Source organism: Cyrtonyx montezumae, unplaced genomic scaffold, assembly GCF_038088225.1.
Source record: "Cyrtonyx montezumae isolate F1298 unplaced genomic scaffold, pur_monq_1.0 scaffold_31, whole genome shotgun sequence".
Lineage (NCBI taxonomy): Eukaryota > Metazoa > Chordata > Aves > Galliformes > Odontophoridae > Cyrtonyx > Cyrtonyx montezumae.
Genome location: NW_027072036.1, coordinates 994,410 through 1,018,189, shown reverse-complemented (window position 1 = coordinate 1,018,189; position 23,780 = coordinate 994,410). Strand labels below are relative to the sequence as shown.

The 23,780-nt window shown below is 46.1% G+C and overlaps 2 protein-coding genes across 3 annotated transcripts; one reads left to right on the top strand and one right to left on the bottom strand.

The window, feature by feature from the left end:
* Positions 1-5: 5 nt before the first annotated feature.
* On the bottom strand, positions 6-12,562 carry ZCCHC17 (zinc finger CCHC-type containing 17). 2 transcript variants are annotated; one of them, XM_065744453.1, is made up of 7 exons: positions 12,450-12,562; positions 12,105-12,162; positions 11,239-11,339; positions 10,425-10,516; positions 9,577-9,677; positions 8,124-8,272; positions 6-493 (listed from the first exon to the last, which is right to left on the bottom strand). In XM_065744453.1, the coding sequence occupies exons 1-7, from the start codon at positions 12,489-12,491 to the stop codon at positions 317-319; spliced, it is 720 nt and encodes a 239-aa protein (XP_065600525.1). In that variant the 5' UTR covers positions 12,492-12,562; the 3' UTR covers positions 6-316. The 2 variants fall into 2 exon arrangements, with proteins under 2 accessions (XP_065600525.1, XP_065600526.1); XM_065744454.1 differs by lacking the exon at positions 8,124-8,272 and having other exon boundaries at positions 342-493.
* A 451-nt stretch (positions 12,563-13,013) lies between these two features.
* Positions 13,014-23,780, top strand: SNRNP40 (small nuclear ribonucleoprotein U5 subunit 40). Its single transcript, XM_065744349.1, has 10 exons — positions 13,014-13,232; positions 13,328-13,457; positions 13,739-13,832; positions 15,131-15,296; positions 15,747-15,869; positions 16,865-16,985; positions 17,724-17,806; positions 18,233-18,294; positions 21,468-21,571; positions 23,164-23,780. The coding sequence occupies exons 1-10, from the start codon at positions 13,014-13,016 to the stop codon at positions 23,211-23,213; spliced, it is 1,152 nt and encodes a 383-aa protein (XP_065600421.1). The 3' UTR covers positions 23,214-23,780.

Genomic DNA, 23,780 nt, shown 5'->3' with positions numbered 1-23,780 from the left:
CTGAGCCTGCAGGGTGGTGACAGCTCACCCAGCCCAACAGGAGGCTATGGGACAGGAGGGGCTGATGAATGGGTGTAATTAGACTATGCTGGCAGGCACACCCACTGGCCTTGGTGGAAGAAAATGGCAGTCCACGCCTAAGGTAACAGAGGGAAACTTAGAGCAAAGTCAACAACTTTAACAACACAGGCTGAGCATTACTTTTGGAAGAAGGAAACTCCTTGACTCGCTGCAAGGAGCGCACTGACTTGCTCCTGCTTGCTCCCAGCAGCACGTTCCAGGGATTCACAACAGCAGTGCCCCTCTCTGCCTGCCATCACTCTTTGGTCTTCTTCTTATGCTTCTTTTTCTTCTTCTTCTGAGCCTTGCTGGCCTTCCCCGAATGCTTGGACCTCTTGCTGGCTGGCTGAGCCCCATCACTGTCCGAGTCAGAGCTGTCTGAGTCAGAGTCAGAGGACTGCTTACTCTTGTGCTTCTTTTTCTTCTTCTTCTCCTATCAAAGGAAGCAAAACAAATAAAGCTTTACATGTGGGAAAGCCTCCACTTGCATTCACCAGGGCACCGAGCCATTTGCTGTCATGAGAGCCTGAAAAGCTGTGAGAGAAATGAGCCTGTTCTGACATGACGATGCACACAGGCTCTGCCCCAGCTACCTGGACTTTGGCACAGCTGCTGCAGGCACTGACTGAGAGGTTGGCAGGGCAAGGGTGGGTACTGAAATGGAAATCCAAGCCTGAATACTGGTAGTCACATCACAAAGAGCATACTCCATTATTTAAGGGTATTCCTTTTTTATAGAGGTTGGCAGGAGGAAAATTTTCGCCAATGAAATGGGTCTCTGAAACAGCCAGCTGGATGGGAGTGCTACCCCCACTTCCCCACACCATCAGCAGCCCACAGGCTGCCAGGAAAAGAACACTAATCCACTGGAGCACTAACAACAACACACCCTTCTCCTCACTGCAAGCATAGCCAAAATCCAGAGGAACAGTTTGGAAACCTCAACCATCACGGTCGTGTACCTGGGAACCACGAGAGAGGGAAAGAACAGTCCTGTGGGGGCCTCTCTCCTCCCAGCACACCACAGTCCTACGAGCAGCTGTGCTGGGGCGTACCCTGCACCACCCCCTCCCACCCCCAAGGCTTGAAACGTTTTTCAAGTGTGAAGTTTCCCTTGTCCCTCCCTGGAGGGGAGATGGGATGAGGAAAGAGCCCTTTGGCAATAACCCTCTTTGCACAATCTCATCCCCCCTCCCCCCACCACGTGGCAGGCAGAGCTCAGTGGCATCACTGAGCCCCCAGGGCTGCATTTCTGGGAGGCCCAGATACAAAAGCTATGAGTGTTCAAGAGGGACCTAACATTGATATGCAGAAAAGAGCAGCTGGTGCTGGAATAGATCCTGCAAGGAACTTCATAAAGAGGAACTGAGTTTTGAGGCATTGAGCAGTAACGTCCTAGCACACGTGACTCTGAAATCAGTACTGCAGTACACCTCCTCCCAAAGTGGTACAAGACAGAGAATCTCAAGGCAGACAAAGACACAGGGATGGCAATTTGTATCTACTTAATTTGACAGCAGGACTAAGGGGGAAGGATGCAATCTGGCTGTGCAGACAGCACATGAAGGGCAGCACCAGCCCTGCTCTGCCCCATTGCCTGCACTGTGTAAACTGAGCAGCCCCAGCACTGGAGGGGAGCAGGATGGCAATGCCATGATTCTGAGAAGTAAATTAAAGCACCATGCAGGACAGCAGGCCCACTCTGTGAAGCATGCTGAGACTGTTAATGGTAGTAAGGTTCCAGCTCCTCACTCGAGTCCAGCAAGCACTCCATCCAGCAGATAGCACTCACTGCTTTCTTTCATGGTTGCATCAACATTAAGAAACAGACTTTGCTCTGCAGATGCGTATCGTGAATTTACACTGTAGTTCAAGGGCATAAAGAGGAGTAAGAAAAGAAGCAAAATGGAGTTTCATGAAACAGAGATGGGTCACCCATGCCACTGCAACAGCAGTGAGGAATGCAGCCCAGCAAGCAAAGCTTGCTGCTCTAAAGCCTACATTGGTGTTTTAGCTTGAAGTGAGCTACACATTCCTGGACAACATATGTGTGCTAACTGCTCTGGGCCTGCATACACAAGAGTGGGCACAGATTTCCCCAAACTTGCTGAGAACAAGCACCTTATTCCATTATCCAGTTATGCAGGCAAGTCCAAGTGCTAGCTGTACTAGATGAGGCTTTTCCCCCCCATCTGTAGCCCAGCTCCTTTCCCCTCATGCATAATTTACCACATGTATTTTATTTAGACTTGTCATCCTGCCACAGTTCACAAGCACTGCACACCCCAGCTCTTCCTGAAAGCACCAGACACAGGGGTTTGCAAAAACACAGTTGGAGTGAGCTCACAGAAACAGCCTCCAAGTGGGGCATAAGCAAAGAGCTACAACCACTGCCAGAGATGGGCACTGCCACTGACAGCCTCCAACACAATGTTTTCAGTGTCTGCCATATAAAATGTGTTTTACATTCCACTATGCAAAGGAGTGTAACACGAGAGGCCTGGAGACCCCAAACTAGCAGCTCTGCTTCTTTTCAATGCCAAGCATTTCCAATGACCTCAAGGTCACCCTTGGGCTTGCAGCAGAGTTTTACTGGAAGAGGGCTGCTGTAAATCACACTCCTGCCTTGGCAGGGCTGACTGTGCCATGCACTCACTTCATGAGGAAATTCAAAAAAGCAGCAAGCCCAAAGGCACAGTTGAGCAAGACACAGGACAACATACAGAACGAGCTTTCTGGAAGGTCTCCTCTCTTGGCTAGCTGCTCTGTGCATCCACAGCCAACCCAGAAGAACAGTTAAGCCAAGGAAGAGGGAAAGAATGCATGAACAGTCAAAGGGAACAGCACCATCAGCCATGGATATACAAGTGACACCTGCACAAAATCAGAATGACTCATGTGAGAAAGTATTTCTACCTGCTCCAACAAAGCCAGGATCAGAATTGGGTGCTGAAGGTCTGAATCCAGTGCTGACACTGTGGGCCTGTCCTGAGTCACCCCACCTCTCCGGGATGCCTGCAGCACTGCCTGGGGCCTGCTACACACCCACCCCACCCAGGCAAAAACAGCCATCCCAGCTAAACACTGGAAAGCATCCACCTAAAGAAAACTCACTTCACAGGAGGAAGACTGAGAAAGGCAACGTGCCTATTCACCCACAAGACTGCAAATGAAGAAACCAGCACTTGTGTGAGAAACAGCTGCTAAGGACAGGAAAAAAAAAAAGGCAAAGATGGGGGGGAAAAATCCCCTGTAATAACTGACTTTTACATCCTGAGTCTGCTGGCAGCTTGAAGGTGCTCAGGCAGCTTGCTGTGACGGGGGGGGATGTTAAAGCCAAGACCAGGCAGCGTGGAGGTTTGCTTTTACAGGACACTTCACCCAGCTGCTGGCAGCCCTCCAATGCCTCACCTCAGCAGTAAAGGGCAAGCTGTCTTAAGATGGTTTGGGGAAAAAAGTGCCTCGATGCAAGGAGCACAGAGAATGCTGAGTTCTCCCCCTCCTCCCCATGAGACATTCCTTCCATCAGCTTCAGCCACTTTCAAGCAAGTGAGGTCTCCATACGAATATACCAGCTTACAGGAAGACAAGCTGAGTGTTTCATTTAATAACACATTCTCCTCTAACACTGGGGGCATGAGCAGCCCATCTCAAAACCTCAACTTACCACAGATGACATGCCATAGCACCACAGACACTCTCCATTAAGGACAAAGAAAGAAGGAAGCTAGTAGCTTATCATACGTGAAACACAACAATTACTTCAACTTCAGTGAGCACAGACAAGGCACAGCTTGGAGCTGAACATCAAACAAGAGTTCTCTTGGACCCTTCAGAAGAGGCAGAGACTGCACACCTAGCAAACTTTTGGCAGCTATCAGTTTCTGTAGCTCCACAATAGCTGTGACACAGCACCAACATCACTACAAAGTCTGTGACTCACGTGTCAAGGGCAGAAGCAAATCACTGCCATCTTCTTCTGAAGACTGTTAAGAGTTAAATCTTCTAAGAAAAAGGATGCAGCAAAGAGATTTTCTCAAGCTTTTCTGGTCTGTGCACGTGGTGAGAGAATCTGAGAAGACCTTAACTAACAGTTTCATTCCAGAGCTTGGGAAGCTGCCTCAGCATGTGAAAGCTGAAGATGAGACATCCCCTCAGGATTACAGGGAGAGGTACACCATTCACAGTAACAAAAAAGACCACAGACTTGACTTCAAGTACCAGCATCCTGGTATGGGAAGGCAGCTGAGTGCTGCTCATTCTATGCCCCACTGGGGGCTGGACACACACTGCTCATCAGGAGCTACCTGCACTGTGCAGCCTTCCTCTGGTTTACAGGTCAGTACCAAAGTAAATGCCCAGATTCTGCCTTTAGTGACAGCAGCAGAGTCACACCAGGCCCAGAGCTACAGACAGGAGGGATTGCTGCTGATGGATGAAGCCAAGCTCAGCTAAATTCTCAGGCACACCCAGGCACTCCCTCAGTACTACCAACACTGCATCTGTGCAAACTTCGTGAGAGAATTTTGCCCAAGTTTTGTCCAGATTTCAAATGTTAGTCCTCTCTGAGCATCCTTACAAGCATAAAAACCATTACAGTTCTTCATATGCACTGTCCAATATATCTATTACAGTTCTAAAATGGAACAAACTTGCCTCAAAATCCCTCAAATACAAGAGCTGTGCATACAGAAGCTGTTACGGCCTGACAGCCCCAGCTTTCCTGTTGCTATTTAGAAGAAGCTGGTGCTATCAAAGGGGATCACACAGGTCCATGAGGCCTTTTCCTGTTCTTTGTAAGACAGACTGCTTGGGGCTACATTCTAAGAATGTTATAACAGCTCATTCCTTCAACAAGTATTTGATTTTGAGATAAGAAGGGTGTGTCCACAGCTCTCAAAGAAGTTTAAGAATTTTTCCACCAGCACTGTGTAGTTATGGTGCTGTATAGAGCCTTTATGTCTGTCCCTGTGATAAAGGAAAATGGATTTCCAGATGTCTGTCCTTCTGCTAAGTCTTTAATAGAAAAATATAAAACAAAATATCAGTTTAATATTAAAAAAGATTCATTATGTAAATCCAAAAAAAAAAAAGTTATTCCTAGGCTAAGGACCAGTTATAACTTATCTGATGATATGAACCTAGGCTATGGCCACTTATTAAATATAGCAAAAGTCAGAAAAGCACGGATAAGGACGTAAAGGAGAAAAGCATATTGTGGGAATAGAGTGGACATGACTGCAATGCCCTAAGCTACTGCCATTTAAGAATTAGGAAAGCAAGTGCTAGCAACAGGCAAAGATAGACAAGCTTGATGAGTTACAGGTCATTGAACAAACAACACTTAATGAGGCATGGTTTTAAGTGAAAGACAACAAATATTTCATGGTAATCTTCAACAGGATGGGAGGAAAGGCTGCTAAGGTTGCAGAAAAGCAATCACAGATCCCATTTACCATACAGTTCCAGTGACCATTGCAAAACTACAGCAGAGGACAGGTCATTTTTGTAAAGTTCAAACTAAAGATATTCTTCCTAGTGCTGAACCAGCAGTTCTTTGCTCAGAGGGCAAGAGAGAAGAATCTGAAGGGTTTATTTTTTCTCAGCACGCCTCCCTCCTACACAAGCTCAGCACAGGCACACTGTCGTGTTCCCATAGGAGCTCCCTCACCCTGTGACCCACAGAGTAAAAGTGAAAGGGACACAGAAATGTGCCTGCACAGCTGTCAAACGCTCCTCAGATGCTCTCTGGTACTTCCACAATGCAGTGACAGCACTAGCTGAGCTCCTGCCACCAGCCAGCGTTTTCTCACTGATAACATGAGGTGTGTAGTACTAACATGGTGATCTGTAAGGAGAAGGTCTTGTACCAGCTGTCATTCCAGAAGCTGATGTTCCAGTGCAGACTGCTCCACTCCTGTAAATGCCATAAAATTCAGGCAGGAGAAGAGCAGAGAAGCGAAAAACTTTGTGTTTATCTCCACTGTGGTAAGGAAGAGATTCTAATGGTGCAGAAAACTCTATTTTTTTTCCTAAGAGACTCTCACATACCAAGACAACAGCACCAAACCACATTTTTCCACACAGGAAGGATCCAGCCATACAAGAACATTGGTGATGGCATGCAGATAAAACAAGGGGTAAGGTCCCCAGAACATCACTTTAAGGAGTGTCTGGAGGGAGGGGAGAGCACTCAGAGATGGCAAGGAACCATCAGATCAGGGACAGAAAATGCTTATAACAAACAACCTAGAGCATTCATGCTATTACTATGACACTAAACAGCAGTTTCCTATTTACCAAGAACCTCTCTACTCATTAAAAATATATAATTTATACAGCTATGTTACAAACATCAGATGGGCTGGGGTTTGCAAAGCAATTGTCACTAGGTAGATTGAGCTATTTCTCTTTTGTGTAAATCCTCTCAGGGCTCCAGGCAAGCAGAGAAGCACATGGTGGCTCCCAGACAAGATCACAGCAGGCACCCAAGACAACAAGGGAGCTATTCATTTCAAGGATCCCACATCCTGGCTCTAGAAAGCTCAAAGATTTGTTCTCCAGTGTTGGAAAATATCTGAAAACTTTTGATCTCCTTCTTGAGGAGGGAGATCAAAGAAACAAGCAACATTTAAAGAAAGGTTGTTAATCCACAGACTAAGAAGAAGAAAAAAGTTAACAAATTCACAACAGTGACCACATATCATGTAGTCCCAGCAGGGCAAGGCTCCACAGGTAATCCCTACCCTGTTGGACAGGCACTAATGTGATAAATTCATGCATCTTCCAGCACAAATTTTCCCAGTAGAACTTAAAGAACAGCCACACTGTAAGACAGTGAGCCATTACCAGGAAAACAATTATTACTACTAAAGAGAGGAGAACTCCAGGTAGGATAAGTAAGTTCTGCTGAGGTTTTGCCAACAGCCAGCTCTCACCATGGCAAGACAGCATGTCTTGAGTAAAGAACAGTCACAGTTAGGCTGGGATCTGAGAAACAAGTCAGTTCAATTAAGTACTTCCAAGACCAGAACAGAAGGTCTAGAATATATGTATTCTACACTGAAGTAGAACACTTCACAGACAAGCCTAACACATTCTCGAATGACAGCTTATGTACCAGGAAGCAAAGCACATCTCACTACCTCTGTCAAATTTCCCCCTTCTTCAGCCTTCTAAACATGGGAAATCCCATGCCTTTCTTGCCTGTTGCCCCTCTCCAGGAAAACAGAAATGCTGTAAGGCTGTAGAAGGAAAAAATAAATAAATGAAAAAGGCTTTGGAAGAGTGTTGGAGAGTCAGACTTCACATTGTGAAGGCAGCTGATAAAATCTTTACTTGCTGAAGTCTCAAAATGGAATACTCATTTCTGTATAAACAGACAGACCACCAAGCACTCCTGTTTTAGATTCAGGTCTCAACATTTTTTTTTCTTAATTAACTCAGTATGCCCTGAAACCAGAGTTCAAACATTCCCAGATTAAGACACAAGAACATAAAAGATCTTTTATCCCTGGAAATGTGTAGCTTTATAGTCTGGAAATGGAGTACACCTCCTGAGCAAATACAGTCTGTGATTTTACCCTGGCACGTGCACATATACCTAGTTCACAACCATACAAGCTGGCAAGGCAGCAGTGTGCATTTGCTTCAGATTAAAGAAAGGTGATTGGATAAGAGCAGCAAGAGAGAAGACAAAAAGCGTGCTGTTGGCAAGAAACATGGAAATTCGGGAAACCTAAGTACGTTCTATTAAGCCTCACAACAAGAAAAGATCCCTTTCTCACTGTAAGAAATCTCTTTTGAGACCTGTGCATTATAGCACAAAAACAGCTGAGGGACAGCTCAACAAGAACAAATGGAGATATTATAGGTAGAAAGAATTACTGCAGAACCTGCAGAAGAGATTCCCCTTCAGCTACAGAAGCTGCACACAACTAAGCCACTTCCTCAGCCCAGAACTGGCCACTCACAATCATACATTGCAGTAAATTACAGATGTAACTCAACAGAACCACCTTGTCTGGTTCACTCTTGCAGACCAGCAGTAAGGTACCTCGTACCTTCTTCCTTTTCTTTGAAGAACCATCAGACAAGCTGCTCTTTCTGCGTCTTTCACATTCTGCTGCTGTCACCTCCTCTTCTTCCTCTTCTGGAATCAAGCTATACTTGGTCCCTCCAGGCTGCATGAAACACTCCTTGGCAAAATGACCTGCAAAAGAGTGTTTTGAAGGAGCAACCCCCCTCCATCCTCACACACTTCTAATTTGTACAGCTGCATTTTGTACACCCAAGAGTTCCAACAACCGTTTTATTAGTAGCCACAATACAACAACAGCTAAGGAATATCTTTTATCCAAGTATTTGTACTACTTCAGCATGCCCTAATTAAAATTAAACATGAGAGTAAGAGCAAAATATATCATTTTGGAAAGACTAGTCAAGCAAAGCTAAGACACTCTTGTATTAAAGGGAAATATGGGCAAGGAATTAAGCAGCATGAAAAAGTATAAGTGGAAGGGATGGACATCTGGTGGGTGAGATGAAAACCACAAACATATAGGAAATTAGATCGTGCTAGTTCTACTCCAGACTTCAAAGATAATCCACTAACAGTGGTAGCAGCAACTAAGATAGATGGCATCTGCCTGCCTGTCAGGGACAGACATCATCATAAAAAGCAAAGTGGAAAAATTCAGAACCCGGGTAAGTTTTGGAGTCTCTTTAGAACAGTTTTTATAAGACCACTGCACAGAACCATACTGGTGCTTAATAGCTACCTTTATATCTGTCTTTATTAACCCTCTCCAAAACAGAGTCAACTTCAGTCTGACCATTTACTCTATGGTCAAACATAAGACAAGAGGTTGGGCGCAACAAAAATCCAAGATACAAAGAACTACCTTGCCCCTCAACACCTGCAGAGCTGCTGCAGAAGCACCACACAAGCTAACGTCTCACTGTTGTACTGAGTAAAATAAAGCCTTCAGTAAAAATCACTTACAATGAGCTCTAAGACAGCTGCTTGCAAGCTTGGACTGTGCTTCCAGCAACTAACCAGCAAAGCTCCCACCTGGGCACCTACCTCAGCAGCCTGCTGCAGGGACCCTGCTTTGCAGAGGGGTGGGACTTAATGATCTTTGAGGGTCCCTTCCAGCCCCCACAATTCTGTGATTCTGTGGAGTCTCTTCCTCTGCCTTTTCTTACCTTCATTAAATGGTCTGGTGAAGGCATGCATTTATTTCTTAAAATGCAGAGCTGGAGTGAAGCCTCAGTTATGTTAACAAAAACGTAGGAAGAAGAGAATCCATACTCAGAAGAAAGCTCAAGGATGCAATTTTAAGAAACACATCTTCTAGAAGGAATGTATCTAAGTCTCCACACAAGTGTTGGAAAATCAAAGGAAAATTTAGTGTCTACAAAGCCACCACTAAAATTCCATCTATAGGTCACTATCGCATTAGAACAAAGCTGCATCAAAAGAAACAAAATCAAAACAGCCCTACAAAAACATACCTTTGCAGCCACATTTCTTGCACACAGTGTTCAAGACAGCTTCAAGTGTGATCTTCTGACTAGTGTAGTCTCTAAACGTGCGTTTTTTCCTCTCATCCTGACTGGAAAGAGAAGAAAAGTTCCACTTTCAACCCACTCTCAATCTTAACCCTTCATACTTACATACCAGCAAGCTAATTCCCCCCCCCCCAAAAAAAAACATTGCTCTAAAAGCACAATTAAGATAAAGCAAATAGAGCTGACTACCTATACAATAAACCACATCATTAAGAGCATGTTAGTGTTACCTTGTACTCTTAAGATCAACTGAACAGCCTGTACACAAACCAGGCAAATGCTGTAAGCTGCAATTAAGCCCTTTACAGAAACATCTGTATGATCTAGGTGAACACATACACTCATCCAGTGTGAAAATAAAACAATTTTATTTGGCCTGCAAGACACGTCACAGGAAAAGGTAGACAACGAAGCTCTGAATCATCTGAGCAGTTGAGATTTGATTTCATAGCACATACAAGTGAGTCCATTCCAATCTGGGCTGAACAACCTTTCCAGCACAACCACACAGTCATCACTAAATGCAAGAACCAAAATGCTATCAGGATGCAACAGGGTGAAATTCACTGCAGCCCTCCACCAGCTCCTGTCAGCCTCTAAGCAGCACAACCAAGGCAGCACCTTCAGTGAGCCCTCCAATCAGCCAGTGCACCACTAGGTGGCTCAAGAAGAAATTCTGAAGGAGGGAGGACCTAGAGGATAAGGCTAGGAGGAAGGAGGAAGGCTAGGAGGGAAAGAATGCAGCAGCAACCTGCACGACCCGTTGTACTCTACTCAATAGATTTACCTACTCAAGGGAAACATTGTTTGGATCAAGGTCTTTTCCAGTGCCCTGGTTAACAACCTTCATGGAAAGGGACAGTTTCAGTTTGTCATCTTTCATCTGGAAGAGAATATACGGAACAAGAAGAGTCAATGACATGATGCTATTTAATAAAATCCATCTGGAGGTCTACAGAGAAGGAATGAAATTGTCAGCAGAGCTGAGCACTATAAAGAATACCAAATCAAAGTGATTCTGTTCTATTATACTGTACATATTATATTGTAGTTGCATTTTCAGTGTAGAGCATTCTGATCAGTACAACTTCTGCTAAGTAGCTGTCCCAGAAGAAACAAAAGATCACTACAGCTCCTTTCAGATTGACAGTGAATCCATATGACCAAACATGCACTGTGGAAGAACTTGGAAGCTCTGATAAATAAATCACCTGCAATGGAGTTCCCCAAGATCAGTAGTTTAGCAAACTTGCATCCTGAAAAATTAAGTTGTATAGGGCTCTTCCTTACAGATCTTGGCAATGCAAGGCAAGAATGGACATGCAGGGAAAAAGAACTCTGCTGATTTTCAGTCCAAAGCTTTCATGGAGTCTTTTTTCCCCCAAACTGCACTGTTTTCAATCACAGAAGGTCAGTGCCTAAAGCCACATTTGAAGGTAGGCAGAGCTCAGCCACTGGCAAAAATCAACACATCGCATCCCTGACAACGTGATGAGCACACAGCCTCTGCAGACTGGCTATTTCATTGCTCACTGTTTTTGTAGGATCACATATTACAATACACCTTTATCTACAAAGCACAAAAGGAACAAGAATTAACGTTACCTCTTTTCCAATGAGCTTCACCCATACTTTGTCTCCAACATCTACTATCTCTGAGGGTTTATCTATGCGGCAGGAAGACATGTGAGTCTTATGAACAAGGCCTGATCAGAATTTTGGAAGGAAGAAAGTAGAAAAAAAAAGAAATAATACTACAAAATAAACACTATCATTTTTTTTTTTAATCTTCAGCTCATCCTTTTAATATTTCTACTCTTGCATGTGTTTTGTAATGTACAACAGTACAGTAATACACATAAGAAAAAGTACAGAAACACCCTTTGCTGTTTAGGCTCCTATTTCAGAGCCTGTCTGCACCCAAAGCAACTCCCCTACAGCAGGCACACTTCTACCCAAAACCTTTATTAGAACTGGCACAAAAATAACTGGGCACTTTTGGATCAGTGGGAAGAGACTGCTGGATAACAGAACAAAAAGCTTATATTGCTTCTTTTGTAAAATCAGTTTGTTTCAAACTGCATGCTTCCCACAACCATAGACAAAGCTTGAAGACAGCCATGACTTGTTTTATCTGAGCTTTATTTCAGCCTTCTGCATTAAACTCATTCAAAACAACCATTAGATAAATAAGCAGTGCCAACCATGAAATTGTAGTAATTCTCTGATTTGTCTATATTTAAATATACCACATTTGGGAAGAAGCCCTAGCTAAACAGATCTCTGAATCTCACAAGCAAACATACCATTTAAGTCCTACATTCTGAGAGAATTAACTACTGCCCTGTTTAAAAAAAACAAACAAACAAACATTTTTTCCAAAAGCTGCCAAGTGCTTAATTCTGAGGGTGCCTGCTTGGCTTGGGCACATCAACACATAACTGAGCCCAAATAAAATAACAGAAACAAACCTTGCTTCCTGCAGCCTGGGATTTTTATAAATGCCCCATATTCTGTCACAGCAGCCACCTGTGAAGAACACCAACACAACATTTAAAAGAAAGTCCTTAAAACACCTGCTCTCAAAGAAGCTGTTAGAAAACACACAACATCCACACAGCTCACAAAATTTCCTTCAGCTTTGGGCATTACGGCAAGTTAGAGCCAGCACCACCTGACAATGAGATCACATGGGACCAACTGCTCCCGCGCTGTTCTGACGGGCACCTTACAGGGCCCAAATGCACAGTTTCACATGCGAGCACGCAGAGATGTACATAAACAAAGGCCCGAATTAAGTGCCTGTGCCCACATACCTCACCCTGGAAGATGGCGTAGAGCTCCGGCAGCGGCTCCATCGCCTCAGCAGCGCGGGGCAATACGCCGCGGGGCCTTTAGCGCTGCCCACGGCATCCGCGGCTTCCTCCTAACCAGCTCCAGCTACACACCGAGGCATGAATTGCCTTAAAGGAATAAAAAGGTTAATTAACGAAAAACACCTCCCACGACCACACCCGCGGCCCAACACGCTACGGAACCACCGCCCGCTCCCGCTGCCCATTGCCGCTCACCGCCGCCATTTCCCCACCTCCGCACCACCCACACCGGAGGCGCCCCTTCCAGCCCCCCAATCGCTGCTCGCGATACTTGCGGGAACAAAGCACCAGCCAATCGAAGTCACGCTTGTTACCAAGTGCCCGCCCCTTGACCTCTCCGGCGTCGCGCGCCGCGGCTACGCACCGTGCAAACGTCATCTCTACGCGACGGAAAGAAGGCGGGAGGGGAGGGTGGGCCATCCGGGAGCGCTCCTCCAATCAGCGTGGCAGAAGGCAGCGCGGTTGGCCAATGGGGAGCCGGGCGGGCGCGCGCGGCCCGTGGCGATGATCGAGCAGCAGAAGCGAAAGGCCCCGGGCGGGCCGGTGCCAGGCCCCGGCCCCGGTCCAGCTCCCGGCCCCGGCCCCGCGCCTGGCGCTGCTCCCGGCCCCACGCCGGGTCCCGATCTACCGCTCGTGCCCTCGGCGGCCAAGCGGCCCCGCCATGACCCGCCGGCGGCGGGCGGAGGCGGCGGGCAGACCCCGTCCGGAGCTCTGCTACAATCGGTAGGGCCTGTGAGCGGGGCGGGAATGGAGAGCGCCTTTGCCTTGTGCCCTCTGCCCCGGCTCCTCCTCATTTCTTTCTCCGTATCCTCCCGCAGGGTCCCCCGCGCTGCTCCTCGCTGCAGGCGCCCATCATGTTGCTGTCTGGGCACGAGGGCGAGGTGTACTGCTGCAAGTTCCACCCTGGCGGCAACACCCTTGCGTCCGCCGGTTTCGATAGGTTGATCTGTGAGTAGCAGGCCAGCTTTCACTACCCTTAGTGTAAAGATAATTTGTGTTTACGTCCTGTCAAAATCTCCCATCTTTTCATCTGAAACCAGTTTCCTTTGTCCTATCACAGCAGATCCTGCTAAAGCATCTGCTCCTTCTTTCTCATAGACTCCCTTTAGTTTCTGAAAGACTGCTATGAGGTCTCCCCAGAACCTTCTCTTCTCCAGGCTGCAGATCTCACAGCCCAGATTAGATGTATTTTCATGCATTGGCCTCTTTCATCTCTCTTGCTTTTATAGTGCTATGGAATGTCTATGGGGATTGTGATAACTTCGCCACCCTGAAGGGACACAGTGGGGCAGTCATGGAGCTGCACTATAACACGGATGGCAGGTAAGGGGCATGCTGTTAGATTCCTGTCCAATCCCCCCTGTTTCTAAGGGGAGATGTTTTCTGCTGGACAGAGCACTTACACGAGACCTTCCCATTGCTACTGCTCAGCCAATGGCCCTTGCAGCGGCACTTTTGCATTCGCAGATTAGAAGTGGTGCCTGCTTGAGGCTGAGAATTGGCTCCAGAACCACTTGTGACATACGAATGCCTTTGACTTCAGTCCTCAAAAATCTGCATGCTTGTGCTGCTGATGTGGGAAACACAAGTTGCATATGAGAGAAAGAAAACACATGTGTGTTTTGTTATTTCAGAAGGTTCTTCCACCATTGCCTGTGAACAAGGAGGTTGCTAGACTTTGCATCCTCTCTTCCCATCACAGACTGTGTCTGAGGAGGCAAAAATCCTATGTATAATTTCATACAGATATGAGATTTGGTGAAAGCACCTCAGCCTGCTGTGAAACATCTCGTTTGTCTTTACATGTTAGGCATAGTTCTTAATAGTACTGGGGCCAGTTTTGGTCAATGTTTTTATCAGATCTTTATCAGATCTCAGTGAAGAGTTTGAGTGTGCCATCAGTAAACTAGCAAGTGACACCATATTGGGCAGGAATGTTACAGATGGATCTGAGGTGATGGTCTGAATCTAGTCATGTGACGTTCAACAGAGCTGAGTGCTGGGTGCTGCACTTGGGTTACAACAACCCCATGCAGTGGTATAGGCTCAGGGAGAGTGTCTGGAAGGGTGTCCTGTGGGAAGGGATCCAGGCTGAACACGGGCCAGCAGTGTGTCCTGAAGAAGGCCAATGGCATCCTGGCTGGCATCTGAAGTAATATGGCAGAAGGAGCAGGGAAGTGGTTGTCCCCCTTTGCTCAGCACTGGTGAGAGCACATCTTGAGTACTGTGTTCAGTTTTGTGCCCCTACAACAAGAAAGACGCTGCATTGCTGGAATATGCTCAGAGAAGGGTGATGGAGCTGGTGAAGGGACTAGAAGACAAGAAATACAAGGAGTGGCTGAGGGAACTGAAGTTGTTCTGTCTAGAGGAAAGGGAGCTGGCAGGAGATCTCATTGCTCTCTACAACTACGTGAAAGGCAACTGTAGCAAGAAGGGTGTCAGTGTTTTTTCTCAGGTGACAAGTTATAGGACATGATCTTTTCAAGCAAAACGAATGTCTGCTTCAGTGGCACAGTCCCATTTAATATTTCAAGTTCTGACCTCAAGTCTGGAGAGTAAGAGAGGTGGGATGGGTGAAATGCTTCTGAGACTGAGAATCTCACACTGATTCTTCTTCACAGCATGCTCTTCTCAGCATCCACAGACAAGACTGTGGCTGTGTGGGATAGTGAGACTGGAGAGAGAGTGAAGAGGCTGAAGGGCCATACCTCGTTTGTGAACTCCTGCTACCCAGCAAGGCGAGGACCTCAGCTTGTCTGTACGGGCAGTGATGATGGGACAGTGAAGGTCAGTACATGGAGATAGTCTACAATGACAGTGATGTAGGATCCCTAAGGAACATTTCATGTTCCTCCCCATTTAAGTTGGTGGAATTCACCTTGTAGTTACTCTTGTAGTTTTGTTATCAACAAACTTTGATTCCAGGAAATAAATTCTGTTGCTCCTTCTGTAATTTTTTGGATGAAGGTTAACAAAATTAATCTATTCATCTATTGCTGAACAACATTAATAAGTGAGAGGCATGCAGTTACTGAAATCTTTTATTCAACTGCCTTCTTCCCTCATATTTTTCCTTAAAATCGAGGAATTCCTGTTTTGTAACAACAGACTTTTACTGTGCTTTTTGTAAAGTTCCTTTGAGATCTAAAATAGCGGATTTTAGTAGAGTGGTCTGAGTCTACAAAGCATGCATGCAACTTCCTATATGTAATTTTTACAACCACGATGTCTTTTCAGCTGTGGGATATCAGGAAGAAAGCTGCTGTCCAGACATTTCAGAACACTTACCAGGTCTTGGCTGTGACTTTCAATGACACCAGCGATCAGATCATATCTGGGGGCATTGACAATGATATTAAGGTATGATGCTTGTGTCCTTGTGTTTTTTTCCAGCCACACTTACCTTTTCCATCCCATCAGAATTTCCTTTAGCAGCATGCAAAATGCTGTATTGATCAGGGACAGAGGTAGAAGTTTGTTGGTTGATTTTATTGACACAAGGACTGCGCTGACCCACAGTGCCCAACCTCTCTCATGATCTGTGGCCAACAAACTCTGAGGTCGTTGATCCAGGGCTGTTTGCCACGTGATTGGCCCTGCATCCTAGCACTGCTGTCACACACCGCTGCTGATACAGTATGCAGGCTCTTCTGGCAGCTGGTGCCCCTCACAGTGGCTCTAGAGCCATATGAGGTTGGCTAAAGAGAATCTGGTGACACAACCACGTTCTCTGACCTCTGCTTCAATAATTTACTTCATCACTAACTGTGGAAAGTCTTGTTTAAGAGCATGCTCAGTGTTTCATTCATTTGTTAGCTGAGATTCTCATGATGGCTTCACAGTTCAGTCTTGCTATCTTTTTAACCTCAGTCTCCAGTCTTACCTAGACATGGGGAGCATCCCTTGTCAGAGGGCCACCACTAAGTGTGCTGAACTGAAATGATATCTGTTCTGACTGCCCCTTAAATGGCAGTAACACTTAGGAAGAAGGATGTGTGTGAAATTTTGGGGATTGGACAACTGCTCCTCTGTGCCGTGGGACAGTGCAGTATGGGGACTGAGGGAGCTAGGCCAGATTGAAAGGGAGTCCTGCATACACAAGCTGCTGAAATTCAACTATCTTCTGCTAATGTGGTTGGACACGTTAGGTAAGAAGTAGGTAAAAAAGAATTTGCCCTTTAGAGGACAACACGTAACGTTACAGATTTATATTTTAGCCATTCAGTCCACACCCAACTGAAACTGAAAACTGATTCTATCAGATGATTGATCAGTACCTGCATGAAATGGTTTGGAAAGATTTCTGATAGTCTTTGTCCATTCTAAGCCCCAGTTTTGTGTCTGCTCTCTGAAAGGTATGGGACCTTCGCCAGAACAAGCTCACGTACACAATGAGAGGACATGCAGACTCGGTGACAGGCCTCAGTCTGAGTTCAGAAGGCTCTTACCTGCTCTCCAACGCAATGGATAACACAGGTACATCCTACCAAATGTGACAGCACAGCTGTGCAGTCAGCTGTCAGACCCGGCCTTTGAAGAGCTGTGAGGGCATCTTGGAAGGAGCAGCTGAGATTGGTCATTGTGCTAAAATCAGAGTCAGGTGAGGGGATGGGGAGGGTGCAGGCTGGGTCTGCAGAGAAGGGTGCAGTTCTCTTTGTTAGAGCCGTGACAGTTACATCCTTTGCAAAGAGGGAGCAGTTGTATCACAAAGGTTTGTCACATCTCCCAAAGGGCGGTGAGGACACGGGCTGTGGCACAAGTTATTTGCACAGGCAGTTGAGCATAATCTTGGTCTGGCTTTTGTCAGAGTGGTTCGACTGCTTCCCCGCAGCAGGGAGTGACAGTGCTGCTTCCAAACTGCTCATCCCCTGCGTATGGATGCTCAGCGAAGCTGATCTGATTAGAAGTATGATCATGAAGTGCACTAGAATAAAGCAAATGCTCATGTAAGGAGACAGTGGCTCATTTGTGTAATAGTTGTTTTGGATTTTTCCCCTCCTGTTGGCAGTGATCTTAGTGTAATTATAAATTTCTGCATTTTACCTTTCGCATCACAGCTTCCTGCAACGGGGAAGCAGTTGGTTTCCTTTAGCTTCTGGGTAAACCTAGGCATGAAAAGAACAAGGAATGTGACCAGGTCTTTGATCATTAGCAGCTGACCTTGCCCCATGCCCCTGCCACCTCCTGCTAATTGCTGCATGCTCTCTGTTGCAGTTCGCATTTGGGATGTGCGACCGTTTGCCCCAAAAGAGAGATGTGTAAAGATTTTCCAGGGGAATGTGCATAATTTTGAAAAGGTGAGTGTGTTACAGACTGAAACAGTATTGTTTTTACAACGCTGCCACTGTCTATTAACTTTTCTGTAAATTGGTTTTTGTTTTTAAGTTCAAGTTTAAACCAATGAGGCTTTAATAAGGACTTGAAGAAAGATTAATGCACAAAGGGAGATTCCAATTAGTAACGAAATTTCTTTGCTCAGTTTGGCTGTAATTAGCTGTAAATTAAGTATTTTCTACACTTACTATCTACACTGTGTAAAAAAACAAGACGATGGATGTTTCCAGCAATAAAATAAAATCTGTAATTACTTTCTAATCTTTTGAAGAGGGATCATTAAAGTAGTGCTCATGATATTTAAAGTCTCATGGTGACTTTTACTTGAAGTGTAAGGGAAAAGTTAAATCTTTGGAAATTGAATGGTGTGTGTTTTTTTTTTCTTTTAGAATCTTCTGAGGTGCTCTTGGTCCCCAGATGGGAGTAAGATAGCAGGAGGCTCTGCTGACAGGTGGGTTATCACTGTGTTTCTCTGTTACTGCCAATCCTAAACCACTTTTGCAATTGCTCCTGAAATGAGCCGGATCGTCTCTAAAATTAATGTGAAGTGCCAAAAAGTTGTGCATGGAGGTGTGAAGACCCAGACAATCCCCAGTGGTAATCTGTGAGCATTGTCTGCAGTGATTATAGCAGCGATGTGTTCATATTGCCTTTGCATCAGTGGAGGAGCACTATATGGTTGTAAAATCCTTATTACTGTTGTCAGAAACCTTCTAGAGAGCTCCATTTCTGCTTTTGTTCAGTCACTGCATCCAACAGATGGACAAGCAGATGACAGGAGCATAGCTGGCAGCACGCTAGGTCTCTTGCAGTCATAGCAGCAGACTCTTGTGAGACTTTTCTAAAGGCAGAGATTCTGGCAGAGTGCTGGAGTTGTGCTGATAATGACCACAAGGATCAGTCAGAGCTAGCAGGGAGCACCAGTGGTGTTCTAGGGATTGTTTGTGATCCTTACTTTAATTAACAAGTTTGAGGAAATTAGGTTCTGACTAAATTAGGACGTGTATGACTTATTTAAATGAGGGATTCTGTGGACCAGAGCAGCCAAGGGGTAAACTGAGCAGAGGGAGGAAGGCAGCAGAGGGTCCCTGCCAGACACTGAAGGTCACCATGAAGGATACCAACGCCTCTGGAGCAGATCCAGATGCACTGTCAGTGACATCAAGACAGGAATTCCTGCAGGCCAGAGTCCAAGGCATGGAACAGCAGTAATCAGCAAATGAGTGAGTTTCTGATAGACGACAGGGAGAGCTTTAGCACTTACTGTCCAGATACAGTGGGGCCAGCTGTCACAGCAGGCTGCTGAGACGTGACCCATTCCTGCAGTCCCACTGGGCTGAGCAGCAGTGCACGTGCTGATGAATACCTGTTCCTTCACGTGCTGAGGCCATGACACAGTGAAGTGGACTTGAAATATTGGGCCATTAGGGTTGGTTCTGCAGATGCTGATGTAGCTCTGCAGCCTGACAGCAACTTTGGTGTGAAATTGGTGATGAAGAGCACACAGCTAGGTCCTGGGGTGGGTTAGATAAGGCCACTCAAATCTTTTTGCTATCTCTGAGTTTTTGAGTTTGGTACTGTTTTTTGGTGGGTTGTTTTTTTTTTGAGGAGGAGCATCTGCTGAGAAAGCAAAGCAAGATTAAAAAAACCTCATTTGTCTGCATGAAAGATAATTCTCCAATGGTTACCCCATTGCTCTGCATTGTGTGGAGTGTGTGTGTGACAATTATCTGATCTTTTTTTTTTTCAGTGTGAGCCTTTCAGAGGGGTTACTGTAAAATCAGATGCTTAATGCTTTCCTACTTTGCCATAGCAAAGAAAAACCATTACAGCAGAATGCCATAGAGAAAGTGCCTGATGTGATTCTTGCCTGCTAGATAGTAGTTGTGCTTGAAGAAATGCTGCTTTAAATGATATTCATGACTCAAGTGGGACGCTCCTTTTTTCTTTTTTTTCCTTTTCACATTCTTCAAGAAAATAATGTCAGGAATAACACCAGCCTGAAAACGAATGACTGAGAAAAGCCCTGTTGTTATTCAGTGTCCTCTCTACTTAGCCAAAAAGTGTCAAAAGATTCAGTGTTTTTGGGGCATAAAAGAAGTTAATTTCTGTTTCAACTGAGAGAGGCCTAGTTGTAAAAATAAATGTTGCTCTTCATCAGGTGCTCACAGCCTTGTCAGAAGGGAAGAACAGTTGGAGTGGTGGCCCTCTGTTCTGCTGGCATTGCATAAGCCTGGAACAGTCCCACTTCAGAATTCAGAGCCTGGGTTACATGCAGGGCTGTGAAAGGGCCATTGATCCTGAGCACATTTGAATCTGCACAGCTGAGACATAGTGATGCACAGTGGCGTTTGCAGTGACCTTCCTTTGGAGGAATGTAACTGTAGGTTGCTTCTCCATGTGTTCTCTTGCTGCTGTCCCTCATGCCCTCACCCTCTGCAGCATCCTGTGTGAGTGGCTGCAGTGATGTCTCTGGAGCACGTGTGCAGGGGAGCTGCTCCCCACGCTGAACTCATCCAATTGCTGCTCTGCCATTTTCCTTCTCTGCCCTCTGACAGATTTGATTTTAGATGCCAGTCACTTACCTAAAGAGCAAAACGAGAAGGCAGCACGAGCGTAATGCAGAACTGGCAGCATTCCCAAGCCACTGCTTTTTTTTTTTGAAGAGCTTTGAACCTTGTAACAAGGGACATTCCGTGTTAGGTTTGGAAGGGAGGCCGTGCAGGTGGGATGCAGCATCTTTTTGCCTGGCTGTGGTAGATGTATAAAAAATCTCTCACTCCTCCAAGAGCTCTCCATAGCTGGGGTCGGAGCAGTGCTTTGTTCCCCAGCAGAACTGGCATAGTGACTGACACCCATGGGGGACAGCAGGGACGTGGTGGGGACAGGCTGTGTTCTGCAGCTTGCACAAAGGTGCCTTTTCTCCCCCATTTGAGACTGTCAGGATGGTCTGAATGCTGCCTGGTGCCAGCACTTTATTTCTGACCCACTGCACAAGCGGTGTCGTCCTTCAGCCAAGGTGAGGCACATGGGCAGGACCCTGCAGCAGTGGCTGCAGGAGATTAATCAAAGGGCTGGGTGCAATCTGATCGGCCCCCTAATAAATGCTGCCAAGTGAATGATGATTTTAATGGCATCGCAGGAAGAAATCCATATATAAAGGTTGTTGACTGGGAGGGATTGTGCTATAACAGGGATGTGAGGGGAGCACCCAGACTCCTCCTCACTGCTTGCCTGCCAGCCTGAACTGAGAGCCACCATGGCATGTGCAGGGAGGTGTTTGCAAGAGGAAGGCGTGTTCTGATGCTCCATGCATCCCTAAGCCCACTGTATTGCTGCTGTGCTGAGGGTCTCTGTGGCCTCATCAATCTCAGTGCTGCAGTGCTGAGACAGCAGAGAGGCTTTTAACACAGAGCTGGCATGTCAGCTCCTACCTGCTCAGACCTTTGCTCCTTTTAATTCAGCAGTGCAGCGTTTTGTTCCTGACGGGCTCCTTGTTTATCCATGCTAACAGCTGTGGTTATTACAGCCTGGGTGGTGAACCGTTGCAGGAAGCAGCCGTTGGTGTGGGAGGAGGCTGCTCTCCTTTTACAAATGCTTGCTCTCATAATGACTGTCTTGTAGGTTTGTCTATGTGTGGGACACCACATCCAGGAGGATTTTGTACAAGCTGCCGGGCCACGCGGGATCAGTGAATGAACTGGCTTTCCATCCAGAGGAACCCATTAGTAAGTCCTCCCCACATCAAGTCTGCTGGGAAAATGGATTCAGAACTGGCTGTGTGCTGGTCTTCCAGGAAACAGCATAAAAACTGTGGTTCAGAGCCCCGAGTATCAGAGAAGGGACTGGGGGAAAGAAGACCACTGCAGCCTGGAGCTGGGCCCTGGGCTGAGCAATGGGGGCTCTACTTGTGGGCCTGGGTGACAAACAGTGCTGTGGAGGTCTGGCCATGAGCTGCAGCTGGCTGTGAGCTACTGCTGCTTCCAGGGCACCATGGAAAAAGATTTTTGGTACTTGGGTTTGGTATATATATTGCTGACCATATGATCACAGGTAGAGAAGCCTGGGGGCACAACTGCAGCACAGGGTCTCTACCTTTCCCAAGAGGCTCTTAGTGCAATTTTCTGTCATCCCAGAAGTGTTCTGCTCCAGGGCAGAGGTGTGGCATTGCATATAAGTGGTGAGTGAGAAGATGCTCTTGGTGGCTTTTTCAGAACCATTAACTGTGCCGTAGCTGGGGCCAGACTTGGTGTCAGATTCTTAGCATGGTTGTGGCCAGAGGAGGACCACAGGGCACTGTTTGTTTCTATGGAAACTCTCACACCATCAGCCTGGTCATCACACTGCTTAAGCCAAAAATTGACACAAGTCAACCCTGAAGGGAAGCTGAGAGCTCAGTGGTGCTGAGCATGACAGTCTGCAGCAGCCTAGGGGTGGGGATTCAGGGCAGTGAATTATGGGTTTGTTCCTTGGTTATTCATTGCTCTGTCTTCAGATCAGAGACTGTGCTGGAAGAGCAGAGCAATCTCTCCACTTTGGAGCAGATTGTTTGTAATTGTGTTCTGCTGAGCTCCTCTTTGTGAATCAATCACTCATCTGAAAGTAAAAATTAAAAACCCATCCAGTCATGGCATGAGAGTTCTGCAGTTGGTTCCTGTTAACATTTGGGAACATTAATCTTGTAACTCGCTCCACCCATCCCACAATATGCATCTGCATGGGAGGGCACACCAAGCAAGATGACAGACATTGCTCTGCAAGCTTCATGCAAAGCCCCCACACACATCTCTCATAGACTTGAATGGAATAGTTGCCAGGGTCAAGAACAGAGCTCTGATGGAGTTGTCATCTCCTTAACACTTGTGTTTGAACGTGCTCAGCAGCCTTTCAGCCCTTCTGCATTAGGGCAGTTCCAGATGAGCACAGCTGCATTTTGCCTCTGTTCTTCTGCCAGCAGTGAGGCCAGGCTTTCCCAGCCACCCTCTGCCCTCTAGTGGCACATGGTCTTGGTTGGCCCTGCCTGATTCACAACCTGAACGCTCCTTGCAAGCAGAAGAACATTGCAGGATATTTGAGAGCATTAACAGCATGTTTATGTGTCTCTCCTTAGTGTTTTAATGCTCAGGCATTACAGGCAGCGTGCCTTTATGCCTGTCATGGGACAGCAGCCAGGACGTGCAGCATGTGCTGAGATGTCAAAGCAGTAATCCCATGAAGGTGTACAGACAACTTACAGCCAGTAGCTAAATCCACAGAGCACATCATCAGCGTTTCAAACTGTTTAATGTCTGTATTCCTCCCTTCCTCCTCTCTCCTGCAGTACTCTCAGCATCCAGTGACAAGAGGCTGTACATGGGGGAGATCCAGTGAAGCTGAGAGCGCAGCGTGGTTCACACCCTCCAAGTCTCTGGTTTACAGAAGTGGCATTGACTTGCCTCTCACTGGTGCCAGCCCCCTCACACCTGTGGTAATGGGAATATGTTGAAGCAGCTCAGTGGGACATCACAGGCTGCCGTGTCTGTGTGGCCCTGCTGTACAGCTTGGGTTTTTTTTCCCCTTTGGGGAAGAAGGAAAGCTTAGAATTGAGTTGGTTTTGAATTTGGCTGTACAACGGGCCCCTGAACCCTTACCCAGATCACTTGAAATTTGTATAATTTGTTTAAATTCCATTTGTGGCTTGTTTTATTCCCTGTCCAGTTTCTCTTGGTTGTTTTTATACGGTCAAACTGAAATAGACACCTTTTTACAAGAGCTGTGTGCATGGAATTTATTGTTCTGCTTTACTTTTCTACTGTACAATACTAAATCAAAGCCCTCACTCATATATAACCCAGGGAAAACATATACTTGATCTTCAGAAGAGCAGCTTTATTTTTTATTCATGGCAATAAAAATGACCACACTGGAAATAATTGTCAGGCTACTGCTGAATTCTAT